Here is a 26,039-nt window from a genome sequence, read left to right as displayed (position 1 = left end):
GGTGCAGACATTATTAGCAGCGATTATACAGTTTTCCTAAAATCTATATAGGATGGAAATGCTATGATGGCACTACATCACCTAAGGATCCTCAAAGGACTATTTAAACTAGTGTTACATTTCCTTTGTGGTGCAAAGGAGTTGAGGATCCAGTAGATCACAGTGAAGCCAAACGACAATGTGACCCTAAAATGATCAGCATGGTGGTGTCATCAAGGTATTTCTCTACCTCCTTGCACTTGGTACCATATTTTTGAACAGATGTGCCAGTGATTGTTCTGATTGCTGTCCTGCTGGTAACAACCTCAGGAGCTGCCAGCACTGTGGTGTTTCTAAAGATCCAGAAAGGGAAGCTAGAAAAGCAAGTGGATGACATCTGGTGGAAAATCAACTATGATGATATCGTTGTCCTTGGAGATCAGAAGGTAAACTAGGATTTGTACAAGTTGCAATCCACAAGATGTTGTCATCCTCAGTGATTTCCCATGCTTTTCACGCACTTATAAACATCTACATATTAGAGCTGTGATCCAGCAAAACACTCAAGCGACCCTTAACTTTAAGTACTTTTGATCCCACTGAAACCCAGGAGCCTACTGGCATGCTGGAATGTTTTTTTGCTATGTTGGCCACTAAGGCCTATACCATATGTTACACTTAAGATGTGGTTAATCAGTTAGTAACCAGTTAATTACATCTTAAATTGTAACCCAGCCACCCTTTCAATCAATTAATAGTGTCATAAAACAAGGAATAAGCCACATTATTCCACCAAAAATGTGAAATAATAACTTTGTGCCTGGTTCCTATCACACTATTCGCTGAACATGGGGCCAGGTGAGCCCCTGTGCCTGGGAATCCTGTTAGCCGATGGGGCTCTCAGCCATTGGAGAGCACCAGTTGCTCCAGTGGCTGGGAGTCCCATCAGCTGATGGGGGCCCCTGGATTACCTGCAGGCTGCCAGCTACAAGGATGTACCATGTGCATCTGCAGCTGCAAGCCCAGGTCATGGTGCACCCCCATAGTGGGAGCCCTGTCAGTTGAGGGGTCTCCCAGCCATGGGAGCTTGCTACTTGCCAGTGCAGAGGGAGCCCAAGTTTGGGATTCTGGGTTTTCCCTGCACAAGCAATAAGGCGTGATGGGATCTGTCATGTAATCCCCCAGTCATGCCTCTCTCCATGCATCTGCTGCACAGCAGGAAGTGGGGTCGCGTGGATCTCATATCAGATTGCATCCCACCTTAACCCGCACATCTGGCAGGGACCTAAGGAATTAATGGGTCAAACTCTGCTCCTGGTTCCACTCTTGTATATTGGCATTAGTTCCATTGAAATCAATGGGGATTAAAGATGTTCATCCTCCAGAAATAAATGTCCAGTACCTCTCAATACACAATCCTTATATTGTGACTGATGTGAACAGTGTTTCCCTGTTGGTGTTATGTCAGATCTATTTTTTTCCTCAAAGGACTTTGAAAACATTTTCCAAACTAATGAATTAGACCCATAGAGACTTAGAGAAGTCAGGCTGCAAGGGACTTTCAGAAGTCATCTACGGGTTTCTAAGCAGCCCCTTGCCTGAGGCCGGATCATCTCTATCCAAACCATCCCATACAACCAAAATCTAAACTCTGCATAAGACTACCCTCCACCTTGAGGCAGCATAGACTATTAAATTGAATTAAATTAAAGTCACTGCTTGGCAGACGGACACGGCAAAAGTTCTAGTTTAGCCTTAAATTCTCTTGGAGATTGCCTGTGCAAGAACTATGTCAGAAGGTGAACCTACACTTGCAGCCTTAATAGAATATACTTTTTTTTTTTTTTAGACACGGGCTTAGAAGTGAAGGCCAGGGCCACACAATTCCCCGTTAATACATCAGATGTGCTACCTTGTCTCTCTGTATTCTGTCTTTACCAGTTCTGGTGCACACTGCAGGGAGCCTGTTAATGGGGTTCATGCTCATCTGCATGTCTTTGTCAATATGACCAAGTCTCAGGCTTTCTAAAATTTAACTAAGCTATTATTGCATTTTTAAAAGCATTGTGTCTCTGGCTTCCTCTCTTTAAGAGTCATTTTGTAGTATCGCAAACAAGCACACCAATGCCTAGAACAGAGGAAAGCGCTGAGTCCAGCTTGATTTTTTCAAGGAATCAGCCCTCAGTTTTGAAGGATAGGAAAGAAGTCGTTTATATAACAAGAGGTCTTTACCAGGTACGTCAGTAGATTAGATGGGCTCCGATACGTGTGCATTCTCCTGTCGTATGTTGAATTTGATTGTGCCCTTTCTGGTTTCCTTTGCGAGGGTGGAGAGAGCTGTACAGGGGAACAGGTCTTAAAATTCTGAATAAAAAACCCACAAAAGTTCTCCGCTGCACTGTCTGGACTGCAATTTTGTGGTTTGCTAAGGTCTCTGGTACACATGCTGCACCATGTTGTCAAAAATGAAAGATTGTAGAACTGAAGTTATAAATGTTATACATTTTTACAGAGGGAGCCATGTTTTTTAAGCATCTAATTGGCCTTCCAAAAACATGCCATATTTCTTTAGTTGTAAATCACTGCTTATATTGGAGCCGTTGACTATTCATTCGTTCATTGACTATTCATTCATTCCTGCCTGTGGCAGGGGGTCAGGCTAGATGATCTGTTCAGGTCCCTCCTGACCCTAGCTACTATGAAACTATGACTATATCACACAGCATTATACTCAGGGTAACATCTCCATTCATACATTATATGACTCCCAGAGAGCTGTTTTGAAAAATAGGCCCATATCTGTATGTAGTACAATAAGGTAGCATGTTATACAAAGAAATCTAAATTAAACCCACTTCTTCTCCCTACATTCTCTGATGCTTGTATTGGTAGGTCTTTGACTGATGGCACAGGCAAGGATCCTGTTACCTATTTTAGCTAAAAGAAGCCTTAAGTTTCTCAGAGCCTGCTCTATTTTCAGATAGCTGCCTGCTTTTCATGCAGATTTCTTCCAAGCAGTCTGTGTAAAAGTTAATGTATACTGGATTCTACCTCTCTGAATATTTGTTCCAGGGAATTCTTGTTGCACTCAAATACATTGATAACCAGACAGATGCCTGGGTTAAGAACCAGTCAGTCCTTCATGAGGTTCAATTGGTAAGGTTCAATCTCACTATGATCCTCCTTTAGCATATAGCAATTAAATGCTGATTTTGTTGCCGATATATTGTAGGTGCTGCTGAACTGGGCAGCTGATTTGATTGGATTGTCTTCAGTAAATTGAAAATCCTAAAACCCTGTGATTCAGAAGGTGACCTGGAGTCATCTAGTCCAACCCCATGGACTAAACCAAGATGCACTATTCCTAAACCATCCCTCTTAAATGTTTATCTGGCCTTTTTTTGAAATGCAGGATATGCTACAACTTCCCCGGGCAGTTTGCTCCATTAGTTTTTTGTGGGTTTTTTGGGGGGGTGGGGGGTGTTGTTTTGTTTGTTTTATGCTTGCTTTCTTCTAGGCCTGGGAACAAGCATATTCCTGACATATAGTGCAATAGTGCCTCATTTTTCCCTATACCTATCTTCCCAAAACAATGTAAATCCTTCAGTGTTGATCTCCCAGCCCATGGGAGTGATCTTACCAAGTTTCCGTAATGCCAATTAAGTCTTAGTTTTCTTTGCATGCTATGACTTTCAGTTCATCCTGTTTGTTCCCCGTGCACCTTATATTTATATACATCATATTTTGATGGTGCTGAACTTGAGAGAAGACTAGATTCTTCTTAGGGTTAATTAATGCAAAACATTTTGGTTCTGGAAACTTCTGCATCAGAAAGCATGCACATGTAATTTAACTGCCATGTGATAAAAGGAATAGGGATTTCTTGCATGCCAGCTGCTCTCTAGTAATTGCTCATATGATGCCTCTACCCTATAGCAGATGAAATCTCAGCTATTAGGACTCTTTCATTTCTCTGGTTCAGAAATACAGCGTGTGCCTACACGAGACGCTGAACTTTGCATTAGCATAGTTTACTGCGAAACAAGCATGTGCGTCTACATGCGCACATGTTTACTTCATAGTAAACCTCCCTAACACCGAGTAAATTTGGTACCTGAAAATGCAAATAGCAAATTTACTCAGCATTAGTAATGGCACCGTAGCACTCGTGTAGGTGCAAAATCTGACTCCTAGTGAGAACTTTGTCCCCTTGCCCCAGCAGCAGGGAACTCCAAGCCCCCTGCCCCCAGATCATGATCAAGAAGTGGGGGGCTGGGAGAAAAGTGTCTCCCAGCCCCAGCCCCATGACTGCAAAGCTTGGGCTGGGAGATCCTTATCTCCCAGCCCAAGACCACAGAGGTTGGGCTGGGAGATAAGAGACTCCCAGCCCGAGCCCGTGAGCATGGAGCTTGCACTGAGAGATGAGCATCTCTCAGCAGCGGCCCCGTGGTCCTGGAGCTGGCACTGAGAGCTCCCTGCTGGTGGGGGCTGGGGAGCATGTTCCTCACCCAGCTCCACAAGCACAAAGCTGGGGAGGTACAGGCTCCCCAGCCCCTGCCCCGTGTGCCCGTGTGGGAACTATGTCCCCCTACCCCAGCAGCAGGGAGCTTCCAGCCCCGACTCCCTGATCCTGATCGTGGAGCTCCCCAGCCCCCACTCCACAATTTCATTTGCAGTTGTTGCTGGGAGCTCCCTGCATAGGGACTGTTCCCTGCCCAGCCTGAAGCTGGCTGAGACCTGCCCCAGACTGGGAAAGTTCCCAGCCAGACCCAGGCTGCGCAAGAAATCACATGCAGCCTGGAGGTGGGTGGGGACTGTCCTGTTTCGGGCAGTCCCTAGCCAGCTCTGGGCTGCACATGCAAACTTTCCCATGCAGCATCGGGTTGGCCGGGAACTGTCTCGGTCAGGGGCAGGTCCCAGCCCTGTGCCCTGCTTGGGTGATTGAGGCACAGCGCTTGGAAAGAGCTACAGGGGGGAGGTAGGTCCCAGCCCCCTGCCCCGATCCACCAGTGGGGCAGCTACCAGCCCAAGCTCGCTGCTAGCTGCCCTACCAATAGATCGGGGCAAGGCACTCAGGGCTGGGACCTGTCCTATTCCTGCAGCTCTTTCCAAGCCCATGCCCCTGACTGGGGAGCCCTTGGGGCCAGGAGCTCCCTGCTGTAGTGGCAGATGAACATTATCCCCTGCCCTGTAGCAGGCAGCCTCCCTGCCACAATCCAGGGCCAGGAGAGCTGTCTCCTGGCCCACTGCTCCCTATCAGCCCCTGGGCTTGCACCCAAGTGGTGCCTGGAGCTCCCTCCAGTGGCAGCAAGGGCCCATTGAAGGGCTGCAGAGAACTGGATGCAAATCTTCATCCTAATCCCTGCGTGTGTAGACACCTACCCAAACCCCCTTACTTTGCAGTAGTTTACTGCACAGTCTAAGCTGGAATAAATGCACCTGTAGACATGCTCACAGTGTACTTTCATAGGTCTGGAGTATCAGGTTTTCAGTATGAATATTGAGAATCAAAGTTGCAATAGCACTTTAGTTTCCACTTAGGCCACTAACTACCAGTCTTTTGAAAGTGCCCAGCATCCAGCATCTGATATCTTCGGAAAATCTGGCTACGATGGAGTATTAAGCCACTATGTTTTATCTTTTGCTTACCACGAGGTAAGTGTTCATGTGTGCCATTACCTGGCCCAGCTGACATACAAGGAATCCTTCCCCTCTTTCTAATATAAACTAGTTCATGTACCCAGACCCAGAAAAATATTTACAAATAGAGAAACAGTAACAGAAGCCCTCCCTTGACTGACTTTTGAGGAAAGATCTCTGAGTTGGACTGTAATATTGGTTTTAATGTTGAGTAATATTTACTCCACAGTTATCCAACTGATTTCAGTAGGGATATATTGTAACCACGCTTGGTGACTGTGACGCCCCTGGTGGCCACACAACCCTTACCCGGCTGCAGCTCTGTGGTGCCTCCCCTTCCTACTCGCTGGCCATGCCTTGATGTAATTATTTGATTAGAAGGGAGCAACCTAATCAGTAGGGCGATGCAAAGCTTCGGGCACTGATTCAATTTGGCCCGATTCAGTGGCCTTATCTCCGATTTCAATTGAATCAGGAGACCCTTTAATCTCTCCGAATCAAATCGGAACCCTCCAAATCAGTTCGGAGAGATTCGGAAAGAATCAGACATTGACGATTCAGACATAGACACAGTTTTATGTTTTTTCTACATGCCTCAAGGTACCAGGCGGCTCATGATTGCTGAAATGCTGGGGCAGATGGAGCGTCCCACAGGAGTGTGAGGGGGTCCCCAGCGTGCTCAGCAGCAGACTCAGAAGTGAACCAGAAGCACTTCCAGTCCGCTTCCAGGTCTGCTAGGGAGCATGTGGGGAGGGCCCCTGTGCCCCCCTTGCTCAGCGACTGGTCTTGGGGGGCACCCAGGGTCCCCCTGCGGCTGATAGCTGAGCTGGGGAGGAGTGGGGGGGGGCGGGGGCTGCGTGCTTGGTGGTGGACCCGGAAGTGGACCAGAAGTACTTCCAGTCCACTTCCAGGTTTGCCACTGAGCACGCAGGGGGTGTCTCCACACTCCTGTGGGACGCTCCATGCACTCCAGCATCACAGTGATCACGAGCTGCACCTGGTACCTCGAGGTATGTAAAAAAAGACATTTAAATTTGTGTCTATTGCCGAATCACTGTTTCTCTGAATCAGCATCGAATCTTCAGATTTGGATTGTGCCAAATTAAATCGGGGACTGATCCAACAAATCAAATCACTGTCCCTGATTCGGGCTGAATCCAAATCAAATGCAGCCCGTTTTGCACACCCCTACTAATCAGTACTACAGTGAGCTCCAGTACCTCCAGATGCCAGCTAGTTCACCCAGAGCACCTGTTTGCCTTAAGGGCTAACCACAGCCTCTGACCTGCCTGACAGCCATGTCTATGCCTTGCAGTATTACCAGTTAACGAGCTCAGTGTGCACTTGGCCCCAACCTGGTAGTAGGCCACTTAAGACCCCTTGTCAGGGTCTCAGCCTTGCTGGTTCCCTTACCCTAGGCCTGCTGTGCCAGGCCTGGCTTTTGGATTCTAGTCCTTGACTGCCTTATCCAGCTTTCTCTTTGTCCTGTCCTGGGCAATACACTTGCTGAGCCTGCTTAGCCTCCTGGGCTCTTATCTCTTTTCTTTTTGTGCGCGGGGCTCCCCTCACCCTGACCCTGCCCTTTCTGGGTACTGGCCTCCATGGCCCTTACCCAGCTCTTGCCCAAGCTAGGTTTCAGCCTTTCTTTCTTTCTCTCTCTGGGTTTTAAACTCCCCCTCGGGCCTAAATTCTGAATCAAAGCCCCTAGCAGGGCTCTAAATGCTGCCATGCCCTTGACACACTGCTGTGGGCTAAACCCCCAGGCACCCCTGCCGTGGCCTCCTCTCATTCCCTTTTCAGCCCTTCCCAAACCACCAGTTGATGCTGTAACCAAGAGTAAGCCTTCAAAATGCAAACAACCCCTCCTCTGGCCACATCCACATGTGATGTGGACATTCGGTTCCCTGGGAACAACTAGCAGTGGTGCACCTTGTGCCGCCGCCACTTGTCTCCGGGGAATGCCCATGCCACGCGCGCTCTGGTGTGCGGCAGTTTACCCCAGACGTGGTACAGGAGGCTGGGGCCAGCACTGGGCTCGCCTCAGCAGCCTTACCCGGGGTCCTGGGGACCTCCTGGGGCTGTAGCAGTGGCGATCCTGCCATATGGAGCCCAGCTGGGGAGCCTGCCCATCCCATGTGTGTGCTGCTCTGCTTTTTTTCTCTGGATATCCACGGGTCAAAAAGACAGTCCACAAGGCTCCATTGCAGTGCAGAGAACAACAGAATGGGCGGTATGTGGCACCACAAATATATCTGCAGCACCACATACTGCATGGCTGCGCTTGTATGGACACAGCCTCTGAGTCCAAAAATAGCCAACGGCTACCTGCCTGCATAGCAAGGCTTCCCCTTACCCCAGGTACTATTCCCATGTGGGGCATCAGCACTATGTTCACTTCCCTTCAAGACAACTCCAGTGCCCGGTAGGAGAGCTCCTGCATTCCCCTTGCTCAGGAGCTCTTGCCTCAGCATCCTCCAGGGCCAGATTGACCCTCCTGGCTCAATATATACCGCCCTGGCCCTGCCTCCTGCTATTCAGGTGCCTCCCTGAGCTGCCACAGGTGTTTCCTGATGCAGCTTGCTGGTTCAGCCCTAGGGTGACATACTGCTGCTGGTTTCTTCTATGCTCCTATCTTGTCTCCCGTGCAAGGCTCTAGCAGTGCTACTGAAGCACAGCTAGTTCTGTGATAAGTGCTTGCATCAGGCAACTCCCCGAATACCTGTCCTCTAGCAGCTCATCATGAATAGCTTTCCCTGACTGAGGTTCTCTCTGTTGCTCTTCCACCCTTAAAATAACAGGAGCCTTTGGCTCTCCCTTACAGATGTCTGGTGTATTCAACATAAATAAGAGTCTTAGAATCTGGCCCCAAAAGTTAATTATTCATATTGCTAAGATAAACGAGGGAATAACAGTTGATAGTATTTTGAAGGTATTTATATATATTATTGGTCTTTATACGTTAAGGCAGGAGATGAATTATGTCAGATATTTAGAGGTATTGTAGGAGTATGAAGTGAGAAAGATATTACACCAAAGTAACGGGGAACTGTGGCCATCCAACTGTGGAATAGACAGGTGTAGGGATGTCAAATATTAGGCATTGAATGAAGACATAAATAAATTGTAGGAACGTTCCCGAACTAGCCAGTTTTGGTTTATTTAATGGTTTTTCTTTTGGTTCTATCTTGTAAGATTTTCATAAGATACCAGAATTAAGAAACCCACTGAAGGTGCTCCTGTCATCTAAACACAATGAATTGACAGAAACTGATTTACTTTCAGATGCGTGAGCTGAGACATGAGAATCTGGTGACTTTCTTTGGCATATGCACTGAGGCTCCAAATATTTGTATTGTTACCCAGTACTGCAAGAAAGGAAGCCTACAGGTAAAGCCTCCAGCATTGTTTGCAACAACAACAGACTTAGTTTTTGCTACTTTAAGAGAGTTGGCAAAAGAGCTCTTTGGAGCTCTTTTCCGGTCAGGTAGGGTATGATTTTTTTCCTTTTGTTTGCTAACCATTTTTGCTACCTTCTGTTTTTTAGTTGACATGAAGGCTTTCTTGGCATCTAATTGCTAGGACTTAGAATCCCCATACATCTCTTCTTGTTCCTACGTCATCGTTGCTTTAGCATTGCCTTGTTTTTATCTGCCTCCTTTCTTGTAAGTAATGGAATGGAAAGAGAGAACAGGACTCTGCAGAATAATTTAAATACCACTGCTGTTATCAACAAAAGGGTGGATGCATAGAGATAATGCACCATAGAGGCAGTGAATATTAGACAAATCTTTACTCAGCGTCTTGTCTTATAAACTCAAAAACATTCATGCAAATTGAATCAATTTTGGAACTTGCATTTGCTGGACACTAGCATGTGGATGATGTCACCAAAAATTGATCATTTGGAAACCAAATATATAAGTGTTAAGGGAAAATGACTGGGAGAAGGACACCCCATGGGAAGACTAGGTCCAACAGTCACAAACTCTTGGAAGACCGTTTTAGGCTGGACATAAGGGAAAATATCTTTATTGTCTGAGTCTCCAGGGCCTGGAATAAACTCCTCCCAAGGGTGGTGCAAGCACCTACTCTGGATTCCTTTCAGAAACACTTGGATGCCTATCTTGCTGGGCAGACAAGGTTCTTTGGGTGAATCTGGTATTTATCTTGCTGGGATAATTTAATCCCTTGCTGATTGACTGCCTTTTGGGTTTATGCACTGAGACTCCAAATATTTGTATTGTTACCCACTACTGCAAGAAAGGAAGCCTACAGGTAAAGCCTACGGCATTGTTTGCAACAACAACAGACCTAGTTTTTGCTTCTCAATTCTCTGCACTCAAAATGAGTTTAAGACTTTTTAGTGTTATAGGCTAAACCTTCCTTTCCACAGAGTTGCTATCAGAAGATTTTGGCAGTGCCTGCAGTGATATTCCAAAGTACTTCTATTTTTTTAAATAAGGCTACATCAATTTATTAGCCAGTTTGATACATTAAAGTAATATCCAATTTTCAATGAATCAGTAAATAGGATCTAATTTCACCTTTAATTCGTTAATCTCAGCTGGTAGCAAGTGGTCCTGATTCACTGCTCAACACCTCTGTCAATCACTGATCTAAACAGAGTCACTCCTGATGTTGCATTGACATGAACGCCATGGGAGAGAGGAGTCGGGTCCTACCTCTCTTTTTAGTTACATTATCTGGTATTTACCCATCCAGCCTGACACTTGAAAAGAAGTTTTATTGCATCCCAGCCTGTTGAGTCATTCAAAGATAATGTTTCTGTTTTTTCAGGATGTTTTGAGGAACTCTGATATTGAATTGGATTGGATATTCAAACTCTCTTTTGCCTATGATATAGCCAATGTGAGTATAATGTTAAGTTCTTTTCTAGTAGAAAGACTTATCACAAAAGCCAACAGGAACATTAAAGTACTCTTTTTTATTTGAGTGTTTTGGAGACATTGGTGAAAATAGTACACTATACCAGTAGTCAGGCTTTCATTTGCCTGGATATGCACCAATGGGAGTGCTGTGAGATCTGATAGGGTTTCAAGAATAATTATTAGATCAGTATATATTTTATTGTCACAGCCTTAACATGAGGATTTAGTTGCAGTCTCTTGTGCTGATAACATGAAAAAGCAAAAGATGGAAAAGCGGGGGGGAAAGCCCCAAATTTTAAGACTTTTAAAACAGAAAGCTTTTTGAGACAAGTTCTCCTGCGTTGGGTACTCTTTACAGCCATTAGCACAGTGGTTCTCAATGATTTTAAACTTAAGGCACCCCTTTGTAATTTTTAGGATTTGAGTGGCACCCCATTAAAAAAATTATTTTATTAGAGTGCTTACCTTCTTGCACAGGGGTTGGTCAGTGGGGGCAGGAGAGTGGTCAGGAAAGGAAAGCCTAAGCCTGCCCTTATTTGCTTATCTCCTTACACTTCCTGTGGCACTCTCCAAGGATCTTGCGGCACCCCTGGTTATCCCGGCACCCTGACTGAGAATCACTGCCCTAACACAATGGAGGTCACACCTGACTGAGTGCTATAAGCTCTGTTGCAAAATGAACAATTATAATAACCATGGGCAACTGGTGCCTCCTGAGTCTTGGGGGGCACCCCAGCGTTGGGCACGGGGCTGGCAAGCATCTGCAGATGGTGCCAGTGGCATTGGTGGTGGGGACGGGGCTGGCGAGCACCTGCAGATGCCACCAGAGGTAGTGGTGGCCAGGACAGCCCTGTCAGGGGGGACACATGCCCCCTCACCAGTTGCATATGTAATAAACTATACCTCCTGTTTTAACATTTTTCTCTCTTTAGGAAGAGATTGCTTTCCAAGGCAAGAGTATTTCATTTAGAATAGTTTAGATGATATTAGATAGTAGAGGGCTATGTAGAAAGAATCAGTGTTGGGTGGCATGCTTAGCCATCTTGATTTTCTTAGTACAGTCTGATTTTGGCATGTGGTGGTTAAAGCAAAATTGGAATGTGAGAGGGTATGTTTGGGGGGCTGGCAGGAGAGAGAGAGAGAAAGAATTAGCAAATTCTTAAAAAAGGTAATTTCTACTACTTGATACTTGTTCAGTTACAGAAAGACGTTAGTATTTAGGCCCAGGGTTCACATGGTCATTTTTGTAACATGGCTTTATTCACTTGGCTTTGGCAAAATCTCTGTCTGTTTGGTGGCAGCACAATGGTCGCTGTTGATTGTCAAGTGGGCAGGAAGGGAGAGGTCCACATCTAAACGAGCAGAATTTACTATCTGAACTTCTCAGTTCTGTAAATTTTCTTTTTCAGTAAGGAATCAGTTGGTAAGAAAAGTTTAAATTGATTAGTTTATATGATAACCATTTGTGAAGGGCCTCACTCTGGCTGGGGCTCCCTCGAGTTAGAAATTGAGAAAACATACAATTGAGTCCTTTTCCTGAAGAGTTTATAGTCTAATATCTTAGTTCAGTGATTGGGGGACAAACCTAGCACTTTGGAAAATGTATTCCCCTGCCATAGACCTTTCTGTATGACCAAACGCTGTCACTTAGTCTTTCTCTACTTTTCTTCTCTTCTGATCTGTAAAATAGGGAAAAATAGTTCTTCCCTATTTCACAGGGCTATTGAGGTTGAATAAGGTGTAGATTGTGAGGTGCCCACATACTACTGCAGTGGATGACCCGTAAATACTGATGAGATCTACACAAATAAGTCTCAATCCTGCAAGCTGTTCCACAGTGGGGTACTTTTCTACTTTAAAAATGAGGCATTTGCCTGTGGAATAGCTTCTAGGATTGGGGCCCATCCTAAGAACAGGTGCCGTGAGTGAACAGGACAACCAAATGGAGCAGGAGTGAGAGAGAGGACAATGATAGGAAAATATGGCCACACAGACAAAATGTGGGCATAGCTGGCAGACTTTATTGGGTTTGGGCAGGGAAAGAATCACAAGGACATATTAAGCAACATATACACAATGATCTTTTCGAACAAAAGCCTTGATATTTCGTCAGATCAAAACAGGGCTAAGGGCAGGTTATATTTTGTAGTTCTTGAAGTCTCAACCAAAACTGTATTCTTCTGTTCAGCCCAAGAGATTTCAGTCTTCCATATACCTGGTGCTAGGACAGCAGCCATTGTAACTTGTGTTCTCTTAGCCATTGCAAATTCTAGTATAATGTTTCTATTTTTGTAGGGAATGCTATTTATTCACAGCAGCCCACTGAACTCGCATGGAAACCTGAAACCTTCCAATTGTTTGGTGGATAATGGCATGCAAGTGAAGCTGTGTGGATTTGGGTTGTGGAAATTTAAGTATGGAAAGAAATGCCAAGTAATCACTGAGAAAACCACCAAATATGATGGTAAGAGAATTATACGAGAATTACAAACGTAGGGGGTGTTCCAAAACAAAAGGATGAATTGACTACATAAGCAGAAGCTTTCCTTAATAATGGTCTTCAAGCACATTTTTATCTGCAGGACGTCATTGGATAGCATGTATTTCAAACCTGCTTTAGAACTTGCCCAGATCTCTTTATCCTGGTGATGCTGCATGTCAGTGAGCCAAGAGATGTCAGCAAATTGTTTATTTGGTCAATTTTTGCCTGTTGTTCATGAATCGGTACCAAGCAGCTGATATGATTTTCAACAACTGATTTGTTGCTCGAAAATGTTTGATGCATAATTTTGGTGAATAATTCTTGTTTGGTACCCCAGGTATGGATTAAGTCGTAAGTACTAGTTACACGATTACACGAGAACCTCTTTTATCTTCAGTGTGTTCCTAAATTGTCAACAATAGAATTTGGTGAGAGAGAGAGTAAGTTTCTATTCTTCATGGTTGCACAGAAAAGCTTGAAATCATGAACCCAGTGCAACCAATGTAGTGGTGATTGCCTGAGTCTGCTGATGGCCTGATACAGTAGCTCTGAGGAATGTTAACTGCTCCTTGCAGCTCAATGGAGTGTTAACTCCTAGGTCCCCTGCTGAGAAGGGCCAAGGACAATCTACCCAAAACTGTGTGTGGGCCTAATCTACCTGTCCCCTCAAATGCACCCAACTGCTGGAAAAGCCCAGGGACCATCATTCTATTCCCCACCCCTGTTGATACCAGAGTCCCCTCTTGACTCTCTTGGGGGCAAGGAAAAAGGCTTTACTACTCTCTACATTGCTACCAGAGGGATATTGTGAACACATATATGAGTACTTGCAAGCCACAATGAAAGCCTCAGAGGAGGCCACTGGAAAGCATTGCAAAAGCACAACGTGTCCTATAATATGTTGTAGGGGATTTTGAAATGCTGACTAACTGGTCTGTTTTTGTAAAGAACCGCAGTGAGGTTGATGCACCTTGAACACAGTCTGTCCTGCTGTTTCCTGTGTTGCCTTGTAGAGCTCTACTGGACAGCTCCAGAACTTCTCAGGCTTCAGGAGTATCCATTCCAGGGGACCCAAAAGGGGGATGTCTACAGTTTTGCTATAATTATGAAAGAGCTGATTAATAACAATGAGGATGGCCCTTTCCACGACCTGGACCAGGAAGCAGAAGGTATAACTTGAACAATAGTTCCATGCTGATTTCCTAGCTCTACCTTAATTCCTGATCACTCTTTTTCATTGCTTCCAGTGAAAGACGTTTCATCATGTTTCAAATATAGCAGTGATCTTGTGATCCCTAACCCCTTAGGATCCTTGCAGCATATTACTTACAGGAAAATCTTGCTTTATTGTTTGACCTTCTTTTTATTTGAGTAAATTCAATATGTTCTATTTTTGTTGAGGATCCCCTTTTTATCCATCTTTTCTTGGAAAGTATCCTCTTTTATCCATCTTTTCTTGGAAAGTATCCTCTTTTATTCATCTTCTCTTGGAAAGTAACTGTATTTGGAAGTTTTCGGGTCAAGGAGGAGGCCAAACCTTTATATGCAAAGAATTAAATTGTGATACTTAAGTGAAGTGGGGAAGGAGTTGCCTCTGTGGGCACATTTTTCTCCCAGAGTTTCAAGGAGTTAAATGATCTCACCTGTGGGATGTTGCTGCCATGTCTGATGCCGGTCAGCTCTTCAGAACGCATGGCAGGAGCAGACCTTTGTCCTCCCTCGTGTGATTATCTTTGGTGTGTAGGGAACAAAAAAAGATACTTCTCTCTTCCCTTCCCACCTTCTCCTATATTAAGGGCAAGGGCTATGTGGTCCAAAGAATGGGACATGTTAAAAACAAAATAAATAATGGACTAAAAAATCCTGAAACATTATCATTGCTGTATTTAGAGATCATCAGTAGAATCAAGGATCCTTGTACACACTTCCCTCTGCGGCCTTCTCTCTCAAGGGAGAAATGCAGTGAAAGTATCATCTCAATAGTGAGAGCTTGTTGGGATGAAAACCCAGAGAGAAGACCAACATTTTCCTCTGTGAAAAGATTGTTAAGAGAAGCAAGCCCTGAAGGGTGAGTTATTCTTACTCATGTAAGAGTGATACCATATATCTCTTTTATCCAATAAGACCCAAGTGTTTCATAGACTACAGTCTGGAAGAATTGTTTGCTCACCATTGAAATTCAGCTGCTTCAGGTGGGAAGCAGCAGCTATTTAATAGCATACTTTAGGACAGGCGGTTGAGAGCATTAATATCTAGTTCAAACCATGAAGGGAGGCAAGGCAATGTATAAAAAGTAAACCTGAAATCTAATCCCTTCTTAGAAAGAAGAGAACTTATAGTTGTTTCAGGCTTGGCATCTGCCTTAGACCTCTCCCTGCCAAATTTCTGTTTTTATTTTCTGTATATTAAGCATTTTTCTTTCTTTTACTGCTGCATGAAGGACTTGCACAGGAGAAATGATTAAACTAATTATGTGTAAAAAACAAACAAACAAACAAACAAACCCTAAAAAATTAAAAAGCTAGAGGATTATTGTCTTTAATCTTTCTCAGTTATGGCACTTGTAGGTGTTTGCCACTGATAAGTATGCTAAACAACTCAGACAAAACTATAGTGAAGTTTTAAGTAGCTATCATGTAATTATCCAGAACGACAAATTGTAAGGGAGGTTAGGTTCTCATATATTGATGGCATTTCAATTTTAGCATTTCGGTAGTATTTTCCAGCAGCAATGCATTTTCCTAAATTATTCTAGGTCGTTGCTTCAGTTCATTCAACATTTCCAATATCGTACATATATTCTCTAAGGCTTTCACTTATCCAAGTACTTATGTGATCAAACCATGCTTAAACAGAGAACAGATGAAATGGGTCACAGCAGAGAAGAGCCAAGTAATCAGCACTCCTTTCCCCCAGTTAAATCTAGCAGAGTGAGGGAATTTACAGTCCTCTGAAGGAAATGGAAGTGAAATACAGTATGTGTCAATAGTCTGTGTCACTTAGTAGAATGCTCTAAGTAAAAATAATCTGCTTGAACACTTCCATAAGCCATGTCAGTATCTTGGATAACATGGTGAATAAACTGGAAAAGTATGCCAATCGCTTGGAGGAAGTCGTGGAAGAAAGGACAAACCAGCTGATGGCAGAGAAGAGAAAGACGGACAAACTATTGTCATCACTGTTGCCTAGGTAATTAAACATCTCCAGTGTGTTTCCTAAATTGTCAACAATAGAATTTGGTGAGAGAGCGAACCATGCACGTAGAGGCTTCCTCAAAGTGCTAGTGTAACACATGCTGACTATACACTGTTTTATATAGCTGAAAGTGGCAATCATTATGTGCTTAACTATCGTTCACACTCACAGCAGAGGTCTTATCCTGTTGAATGGCTTAGGCTCTGATACGAATGAAACTATAATTGTAGGATAAGAAAAGGTTGGGAAGGGACCTCCTGGGACATTGAGTCCAATTCTTTGCTATTATGGACACCATGCCATATAAGCCCTTTAACACCTTTACTGGAATTCATATTTGAAGTATTTTTTTAATGTCCCCAGTGCCCCTTTTGGAAGGCTGTTCCACAACCTCACTATTCTCATGGTTGATAACCCCCAGCCTAAATTTATCACTGTCCATTCATACCCAATTTTCTTGAGCCAACTGCCTTTTATCTTAAATAACTTTTCACCCTGCACTCTTCAACTGCTTTTAATTTGTTAATTATTAACCACTATATGCAATAGTGCCTTGTAGACCCAGTTATAGCCTGGGACTCTATTGGGCAAGGAGAAGTAGAACCATATATATATATATAAAAAGATGGTGCTCACCCCAAAGAACATATGGTTGGAAACCAGAAATAATGGGTAGGTAGAAGAGAAAGGCAGGGGGAGCAGGGGGAATTAATGAAGCTATACTGTTCAGCCAATGGCCTCAGTAAACTGGCTCTTTTTACTCCTCAACAAGTTTTTGTTACGTTGCTTTGAGAACGCTCTTCTAGAGCGTGGAAGCTGGAGTAACATCCCAGCTGCATGTGTTTTAAGGAAACCTTGGAAATGCTTTAAACAGTCTCTTCAGCATACTTCCAAATATTTTTATGGTGAGGTGGTAAGAGAGAAAAGACACGAAGGAAACGATAATTTTTCTTTCTTTTTCTAGTTTCATTGGAGAGCAGCTCATTGCTGGGAAATCAGTGGAGCCAGAGAGTTTTGATTCTGTGACCATCTGCTTCTCGGACATTGTTGGGTTCACCAACTTGTGTTCTCTTAGCTCCCCCCTGCAAGTGGTCAGTCTTTTGAATGACCTGTACAGCCTGTTTGATAACATTACTAAGACATACGATGTGTACAAGGTGAGGCACCTAGCTTCCTGTTCGTTAGACAGAGAAAGGGCACTGATCCAGCCGCACTGAGTTTGCTGAGCCTCCATTTAAGTCAGTGGGAGCTTATGAAGGTAGAATCAGGCCACCTGTTTGTAACTACTTGGGGGAAAGTGCTCTTTAGTCAAAATTCATTAAAATGAGTTGAAGTATGCCAATGACTGGATGATTGCAGGGCACCATGAATAGAAGTGCACATGCTCAGGCTAGGTGTAGACATTGAGGGAGGTTAGATCATGGCCACCTGATCTAACTTAGTTTGCCCAGGTGTGGACCATATACTTAGATCCCTAGTTCGGTCAATCTAAGTGTGAACTGTATAGAAGTTCAGGAAGGTTAGATCGGTCTTCAAATGGCTGACCTGATCTAATTTAACTTGACCTCAGAGGTAGTCTAATTAGATCAGGTCCAGTGAGACCGATCTAACTGAACTTCTGTACGCGTTCCCTGCACAGCCCTGGGGCTGGAAAAGCCCAGCCATTGGCTCCAGCCCCAGGACAGCACTTTTTTTACTCGCCCCTGGCACTGGGTTATTTTTAGCCTTCTGGCCTCTTGCTCCATCCCTAGATGGACAACCCACCCCCACTCACCCAAGCCTGCTAAACCTGTCACCCTGTAAGCCTTTCCCAATGGTGGTGGTACCAGCGTTTGCTGGTGCCAAAAGCTGAGGAGGCAAATTGGGGTGAGGGGAGGAACAGGTGGGATGGTGGGATTGGTTCACTAGAGGGGGGGTTGTTAACCTGGGGGTGGGGAGAGTCAGGGAGCTAAAAATAGCTCCTGGTTCTGGGGTGGGGAAGGGGAACTTCCCCCATCTTGCTAAAAACCCCCATGGAGCTGCCACCCCTGTGATGCACCTGCTCTTCCCCCTACCCCAACTCACTCCCAGCAGTGAAGCTCCTGGGACTGGTGAATGCCAGTAAAACTGCCCCAGGAGTAGTTTTCAGGATTGGGGGCAGTTTGGTGGCATTGTGGGGTAGGGGTCTGAGGGGATTTGGCAGGTTTAGAGAACCTCTCTGATCCTTTTAACCCCTACCTCAATCCCTCCAGGTCTCCCTGTAGACCCTGCTTGCCCTCCTGATCCCACCAAACCCTCCCAGACCACAGCCACCCCTTGCAAACCCCACTAGCCTCCCTCCCCAACCTCCCATGTACCCAACAACCCCCATGGATCCTGCTTGTTGCAATTGGGATTTGATCCTCTATCCCACAATCGCATTTCCTCCTATGCACATGGCATGGCAGGAGGCGCAATTGTTGGGATTACCAATCATATCCCATCGTGCCTTTAACCGAGCGTCTGTCAGCAGCCTAATCTTGGGGAATATTTGCTATGGGTGCTTAAGCTGATTGATTCATTGATTTCTCATTGTTCCAGGTTGAAACCATTGGAGATGCCTATATGGTTGCCAGCGGCCTCCCCATCCGCAATGGGATCAAGCACGTTGAGGAAATTGCTACATTGTCTTTGCACTTCCTCAGTGCAATGATCCCTTTCAAGATAGGGCACATGCCCGGAGAGAAGCTGAAGCTCCGCATTGGCCTTAACACTGGTAAATAATGTGAGACTAGTCTGGTTTTGAAACCTAGATTTGCTCTCCTAGTTTTCTTGTTCAGTAGAAATTAAGCTACTTATCCACATTTTGTGTTTGGCTCAATGGATCAATTATCCTCAGGATGGGCAAGGTGTCAAGTTACATTCAGATCAAATTTTGAGGGGGGTGAGGAGGGAACCTGATTATTTCAGTCTTATTTCAACAAAATTTCCCTTGACTCACGTCACATGTTTATCCATTATTAAACTGAACACCAAAACTTCGTTCTTTCTTGCATCTATGGAGTTAAATGCTTACTTCATTCAGGGGTGTAGGTTGTAGCCGTGTTGGTCTAAGGACATAGGCAGACAAGCTGCAGACCAACTACAGAAACTTCTTTAGCCTGACCCAAAAGCTTGCTTAATAATTGTTTTTCAACTATTTAAGTTGTTCTAATAAAAGATATTAGATTCACCCAAAGAACCTTGTCTGCCTACTTCATTCAGGGGTATAGGTTGTAGCCGTGTTGGACATAGGGACAAGGTTCTTTGGGTAAATCTGATATCTTTTATTAGACCAACTCAAATAGTTGGACAAAATCTTCTGTGCAAGCTTTCGGGTACAAATACCCTTTGTCAGGCTAAGGAAGCATCTGCAGTTGGTGTGTGCGCTCTTCCTGGATGCAATGAATAGTAAAGAAGCCAGAGACTGGTCTGCATGCAAGTAAAGCAGTCAGCAAAGAAGTAAATTGAGGACTCAGTGGGTGAGAGACAGGTTGGGAGAGTGTGGGGGGATAAATGTAGCTGGTTAATATTGGAGAGGTACTTAGGGAGTTGTTCTAATAAAAGATATCAGATTTACCCAAAGGACCTTGTCTGCCTACTTGATTTAAGCACATTCAGGTGGTCACAGCATGGGACAAAGTCGGTGATTACGCATTCTGTTTCCACCTCTGTCATGAAAGAGCCAACTTCTGAGCCTAACTTCCTAATATAAAGGAGGCAATAATATGCTGACCTCACAAGGCTGTTGGGAAGATTTATTACTGTTTCTAAAATACTCTGAGATTGTAGGTTTGAAAGGTGCTTTAGCTGTAGAATGCAAAGCTAGAAATGCTTCCAGATACCGTTATTGATACTTGTACATTGAAGGCGTTATATTGAGATTGTGCAATGGTAACAGTAATTTTGGGGCTCTGCTTTAGTACTCAATTAAATGATGCCTATGTTCCCATTCAGTGCTTCCTATTTGCTCATGGTAAATATTGGCATAGCTTTGTTTCTGTGCTGAGCGATGACTTTGTGGAGAAGCAAATTGCACTGGAATACCTGCAATACTTTTCAGGAATTCATTCCAGTGACAGGACTCAAAGTAAGGCTTGACACATAGTGAAGAGATAGTGCAGACTGAATATAACATTGACTCCTACATTTAGGCCACCAGCTAAAAAGATACTCTTGGAGTCAGACGGGCCTAATGATAAATGAATGATCTGTTTTTAATAAATGAGGCCAGCGTTACATGCCAGAAGAATCTGGGTCTTTTTGGATATTGCGCGCGTTTTGGGATGGGAAGACTCTGGTGTTGTTTTTATGGCAGGATAAGTGATCTGCTGGATGGAAGGTCCTGCAGAGATGCGCGTGCACATGAAAGCAGCCTGATTTGCTGCTGTGTGTGATTTTATTAGTTTGTGTTTGATTACAGTATGACAATGAGACATTGCATGGGAGGGCAAGACAAGTTTAGCTCATTCACACACAAGGAGTATAGCTGAGAATAGGAGCACGGTCAAGTCTGGATGGGAAGCAACGAAGTGGAGAGTTTCACCAAGCTTATCCCATGACTATGCCAGAAGCCCAGTTGCAATGAGAGGGGATTTCTCCTTCCCCATGCTGTGTCTGCTACCCACAGCCGGCCTCACACATAGTCCTCTGTGGTCTTTCTGTAACTTTCTGTGAAACTGCTAGTTCTGATCACTGTTGGACTCGGGCTATTCTCCTGGGTAGTCTGGTCCAGTGTAGCAATACCAATCATCCTTTTTGGGGGGATGGTTCAGTGACAACAGTAAACATTACAAGCCAAGAGGTGGTGGGAGAGGGATGGAGATAATTGTTGGAGTAATCTGATGTGCATCAAATTTTCAGAAGCTCTCCTACTAATGCAGCTAAGCTACAATATTTGGCTCATTAAAAGTCATTTCTTACAGTTCTGCTGGCTGTTAGGGGTTATTTCCCACTTTCAGAGCTGGAGAAAGTTATGAACTGCCTGAGTCAACAGAGAGAGTCAGTTCAAAACTGGCTCACCATTGAGATTTCCACACCTTTGCACCTGAGCTCTGGTCTGGCTCTGGGACTTTGGCACTTTCTGCAGTAAAATGATCCTTCCATTCGGGATGGATTTGGATTAAATCCAATTGACTTGAATCGTGATTTAAATCATGATTTAAATCACTGGTCACCGAGCCTCGATTCAATCGTTGCATTCTACAAAAAGTACTTTCTTGTTGTTTGATATATCCTTAATACATATTATTCAGAACTCTAAAACTATCTTCATATAGGTTTATTTTTTTTAAAAAGCATCTTAACAACAAAAAAAAGAATATGATTCAATACAAATCATCTGATTTAAATGAAAAAAATCCATTTTTTAAAATGGTTCATTTTTTATCCACCCTGCTTCCATTCCTACAGAGGGCTTCCGGCACAATCCAGAATGGTCTCCAATTCATTAACCTCCTGATTTGCTCTTTCCTTTGCCCTTTAGGCCCAGTTGTTGCAGGAGTGGTGGGAATCACAATGCCACGGTACTGCCTGTTTGGAGACACTGTTAATATGGCCTCAAGGATGGAAAGTACCAGTTTGCGTAGGTAGCATTTATGTTGGTTTTGTATTTGGGATGCACAGGAGACTTAACCTTCAACGGGGCATTGTTTTGCTCGGCTCACTGCTAACTGATATTTGTTAACTGTTTCATAATCAGGTAAATTGAACCCGGTGGGTTTTTTCCCCCTGTGATCATCGTTTTCCAACAAAGGGTGGTCCAGGGAGGTAATGTGTAACATTTCACAAAGAGTAAGAAACCCCGTAAAGAATGACTATGCAAATATGCATGTGTATTGGCTTCAGACCAATGCTGTTCAGTGTCATTGCCCTATGTGGCTAATAAAGATCTCCTTTATATTGCAATATGCTAGCTTTTTTTTTTTTTCTCTGCTGTTGTCATGAAGCTCAGAATGGCCATGTTGTGCAACACAATGAAGGCTGACATAGCCACAGATGTTACAGTCACTAATATTCAAAGAGAAAAATACAGGTTTCACTTTGGTGCCTGTATGCTTTCCCCATGGAGAGGATTGCTCTGAAGTGTTTTCATTTGAAATGGGGTCAAGTCAAACCCCACATCCTGTTTATAATTCCTATTGAAGAAAGGAAGAGTCAGCACAAAAGGAAAATACAGCCCTCCAGTAGAAAAATACTGGGGTTTGAAACAAGTTGGAGATTTACCTGTAACCGTTTCATCTCCTGTTTTACTCCCGACAGCCTATACACCTATATGTAGTAATTAAACAGATCTGTTTTGCTGTAGCTTTTCGAATCCATGTGTCCATGACCACTGCTAATGCCCTGCAATCCATTGGAGGTTACAACTTGCAAGGAAGAGGCACCATAAAAGTAAAGGTACAAATATCAAGAATGTAGTATACGAATGCAGCATGCGAGGTGGGCTTCGATCTAATGCACTAGACATTATCTGAATAACTCTGTAAGGATGTTTACTGTGGGAAGATGAATGTTTTCCTGAATATGAACTAAGATGAGCAGCAATGCCCTGGTTTAAATACACATGAACAAATCTGATATGGATGTTTAATACTAGGGCAGTGGTGCTCAAGCTTCTGGGGCCCGGATGAGTAGCAAGGGGCCAGTCTGCACACTGGACCCAGCTCATGGGCTTGGTGCACTGGGTCGGTCCACAGGTGCAGTCAGCATGCAGCTCAGCCCTGTGCGCTGGCCTGAATCCATACATGGCTTAATCTTGTGCACTGGATCCAGCCATTTGCCAGCTCAAACCCATGCGCCAGATCTGGCCATGTGACAGCCTGACCCTACATGTTGGGCAGTTGTATAGCTAGTGGTGAGTGAAAAGGGCCCCGGTCCCAGTTGCCAAATTAGGAGCGGTGTTGCCCCAGCAGCATACCAATGCTGGAAACTCCAAACCAGTCCCTGGCTGTGCCACTTTGAGAGCAATAGCTGGGGCTGGCAGAGCATGTGCACCAGCAGCAGCAGCTCAGCTGAGACTGTGGAGTTCCCAGCATTGGTAAGACTGCTGCCCCTTCTCTCAGGCCCATGCATGCCCCCCACCCTCCACTCTTGGATCCTGTGCCCCTCTCTCTCTCTCCCACTCTTGGATCCAAAGCCCTCAGCTCCCAGGCTCAGAGCCTGTGCCCTTGCCCCCTGCCCCCACAGGGCACCAACTCTGCTTGTTATTGCATTGACGTTGGCTCAACCACTATGTGGCTATGTGCCAGATCCAGGTATGTGCCAGTCTGGCCCCACCACTTCAGCCCCGCTGCAGGCTGGTGTGATCTAGCATGGAGGGCCATGTCATCTGCCCCATAGGGCCCCCCAAAGGTGTGGAAATTTGGCAGCAAGGGAACTGCAATTAATGCTACTACTACTTCCCCACCACCAAACTTTTGGATTTGTGGGAAGACCCCTAGGCTGGATGACATGGTCTTAGAGGCCCCTATGCTCAGATATAGTCCAGACAGGCTCCATTGTGGTGCACACAGTAACAGCTGCTTCACTCAGGGTAGCATTTGCAAAAATTGGAGGAGAATAGAATTAAGCTTTCCAGAACAAGACAGCCTAAATCTGTGGTGTATTTGGTGTTTTTTCCTTCCAGTGGCTCCAGTGAGCATTAAGAGCTCTCAGAACCTGATGCCAATGGATCCTGTGCCTTTAAAAAAATATTTTTGCATTCTTTGTTAATAATATTACTAATGATAGTTATTTATGCTGCCTGGCCTGCAGCCCTATTATGCCTAAGCACTGTATCAACATAACCAAGAACATGGTCACTACTCCAAAAAAAAAATTACAGTTGATCATATTTTTCCCCACTCTTAAATTCTTTGAATGACTCTACGCTGTTTTTTTCCTACCAGGGCAAAGGGCACCAACAAACCTTTTGGTTAAAAGGGAAATCTGGGTTTAACGTGCCTCTACCAGAGTTCAGTGATAACATGGAAGGCAATTTGCAGGGGCCTTTGCAGGTAAGAGTCCTTAAAAGGCAGGTGGAAAAGTTTAATCTCTGGAGGAGAAGCTCATATTGTGGGTCTTGCTGAGCTTGCTAGATTGGGCATTGCCTCTTGTTGCAGCATAGGAGACTTTGGAGGGATTAACTCTACTCTTTGTGTCAAATCCTCAGCTGGTATAAATCAGCGTGATTCCATTGACTTCAATGCAGTTACTCCCTTCTACACCACCATAAAATCCAGCCTACAGTGTTATCAAGAGAGTGTAACTCCAGTCTGAGTGTTCAGTAGAGGCATAGTAGTCCATTTTCATATTGAATTATAGCTTGGAAGTGACCCACCATGCTAAGATGACGAATGAGATTATACTTTACTAAAGAGTTTCAAGCCACAGTGTTTTCCTTTTTTAAATAGGATTTTTGAATGTATAATAGTAATAATATTATTATCACTTTACTATTTTATTATTATTAATTATTATTTATATTTATTATCATTAATAATGATAAACAAAGCATTATTATTAATATGTATTATTAATAATGATAGTAATAATAATAATAATAATAACAACAACAACAAAACCTGTGTGAAACTTCCTCTCATTCCAGATTCTCTGTGGGTCTGCAAAACCTTCAACACGATCTGCGTTGCTGTAAGGAACATTGCAAAACGAAAAAATCCCACAGAAATGTCTTCTAAGGGGTACCTTTTTAGAATATGAAATGATCTGGAATGACTTAAATCCATCTATCTACTCTAAACCCAGCCTAGAATAATCTGCCTAAGACTCTCCATAGTAGTCTATAAAAGCAAAAAACAAGTGTTTAGATCGGATACCATCGTCTCTCAAGTCAACATGGCATATTCTGCTTGTTACTTTAACCGAGGTTCTAGGAGGTTTCACATTAAGTTATTTAACCGTGTTAGCTCCTTTCATCTGATACTTTAAACCTGAATAGACTAATAGTACCCTGAGTGAAGGATAGAATCTGAAAACTGTGAATACACTGCATGTAGTATCATCTATGGTCCTCAGCAATGAATAAATGTGCCAGGGAGTTTCAGTAGGATGGTGCCTTTGATGTTTTAATAGAGTAACTGCAGTGATTTCTCTCCCTGTCATTAGTTGAGTGTCATGTTCCTGTGTTTTATGTGGTAGATTAACACTGGAATGGTAAGGTAAGTTACTTTTCTTGCAATATGACAAACAGAATATGATGTCACAACTATGTCAGTATGTAAAGGTCTCAGTCAGGCTACGATTCACTGCCTTAAGCCCTGTGCAAGCACATCATTCACAGCAGCTCCTGCACTAAAGGAGTCAGTTCAAAACGAGATGCAACAGGACTTGGACACACGCAGCCTGGATGGGAGGAGGAAGGAAAAACAGAGGAAGGGAAAACATAATTGATTGCTACGGCATCAGTCACAATAATCTCAAAGATGAAATGGAAAAAAGGTGAATACATGAAATGCCGGTTTGTAAAGGACAATACTAATGTGGGTAGTAACCGAGATTCAGGGAGTGACTGTATGCTTATAAAAGAATGAGAAAAGAAGAGAGAGATTTAAGCAAATGGAGAGAGCATTAGAAGGAAGATAGAGCCTCATGCTTCAGGGTGGAAGTGTAGCCTCTGACTACTGCAAATTAACATTAAAATGTCATACAGTGTTTATCTCAGTGGCACACTGTGGGAATATTGGCACCTCTCTCTGAAGGATTGGGACTGCTGGAAACAGGCTTGTGATACAGTGATTCTTTTGTTTTTATTTCTATCGTGTTCTGGCTGTATCACATGCATAGATGTATGTAAACCGGGCACCTCGATTAATGGAGACCAATAAAGAAATAAACATACCAAGCATGTTCCTTTC

At 44.0% G+C, this 26,039-nt stretch overlaps 1 protein-coding gene across 1 annotated transcript in view; it reads left to right on the top strand.

The window, feature by feature from the left end:
* The window catches only part of LOC106722154 (guanylate cyclase 2G-like), a 55,819-nt gene extending 30,961 nt beyond the window's left edge, over positions 1 to 24,858 (top strand). Inside the window, exons 10-23 of the mRNA XM_025203200.1 lie at positions 262 to 425; positions 3,052 to 3,135; positions 8,902 to 9,006; positions 10,417 to 10,488; positions 12,804 to 12,972; positions 14,004 to 14,159; positions 14,881 to 15,058; positions 16,039 to 16,179; positions 17,150 to 17,342; positions 18,745 to 18,919; positions 21,668 to 21,766; positions 22,490 to 22,581; positions 24,072 to 24,179; positions 24,773 to 24,858. Coding sequence (XP_025058985.1) covers positions 262 to 425; positions 3,052 to 3,135; positions 8,902 to 9,006; positions 10,417 to 10,488; positions 12,804 to 12,972; positions 14,004 to 14,159; positions 14,881 to 15,058; positions 16,039 to 16,179; positions 17,150 to 17,342; positions 18,745 to 18,919; positions 21,668 to 21,766; positions 22,490 to 22,581; positions 24,072 to 24,179; positions 24,773 to 24,820 — 1,784 coding nt within the window. The 3' untranslated portion in view covers positions 24,821 to 24,858. The remainder of the gene's footprint in view (positions 1 to 261; positions 426 to 3,051; positions 3,136 to 8,901; positions 9,007 to 10,416; positions 10,489 to 12,803; positions 12,973 to 14,003; positions 14,160 to 14,880; positions 15,059 to 16,038; positions 16,180 to 17,149; positions 17,343 to 18,744; positions 18,920 to 21,667; positions 21,767 to 22,489; positions 22,582 to 24,071; positions 24,180 to 24,772) is intronic.
* Positions 24,859 to 26,039: the final 1,181 nt, after the last annotated feature.

Source organism: Alligator sinensis, unplaced genomic scaffold, assembly GCF_000455745.1.
Source record: "Alligator sinensis unplaced genomic scaffold, ASM45574v1 scaffold559_2, whole genome shotgun sequence".
Taxonomy (NCBI): Eukaryota; Metazoa; Chordata; order Crocodylia; family Alligatoridae; genus Alligator; species Alligator sinensis.
The sequence above is the reverse complement of the archived record's forward strand: the minus strand, read 5'-3'. Positions and strand labels throughout refer to the sequence as shown.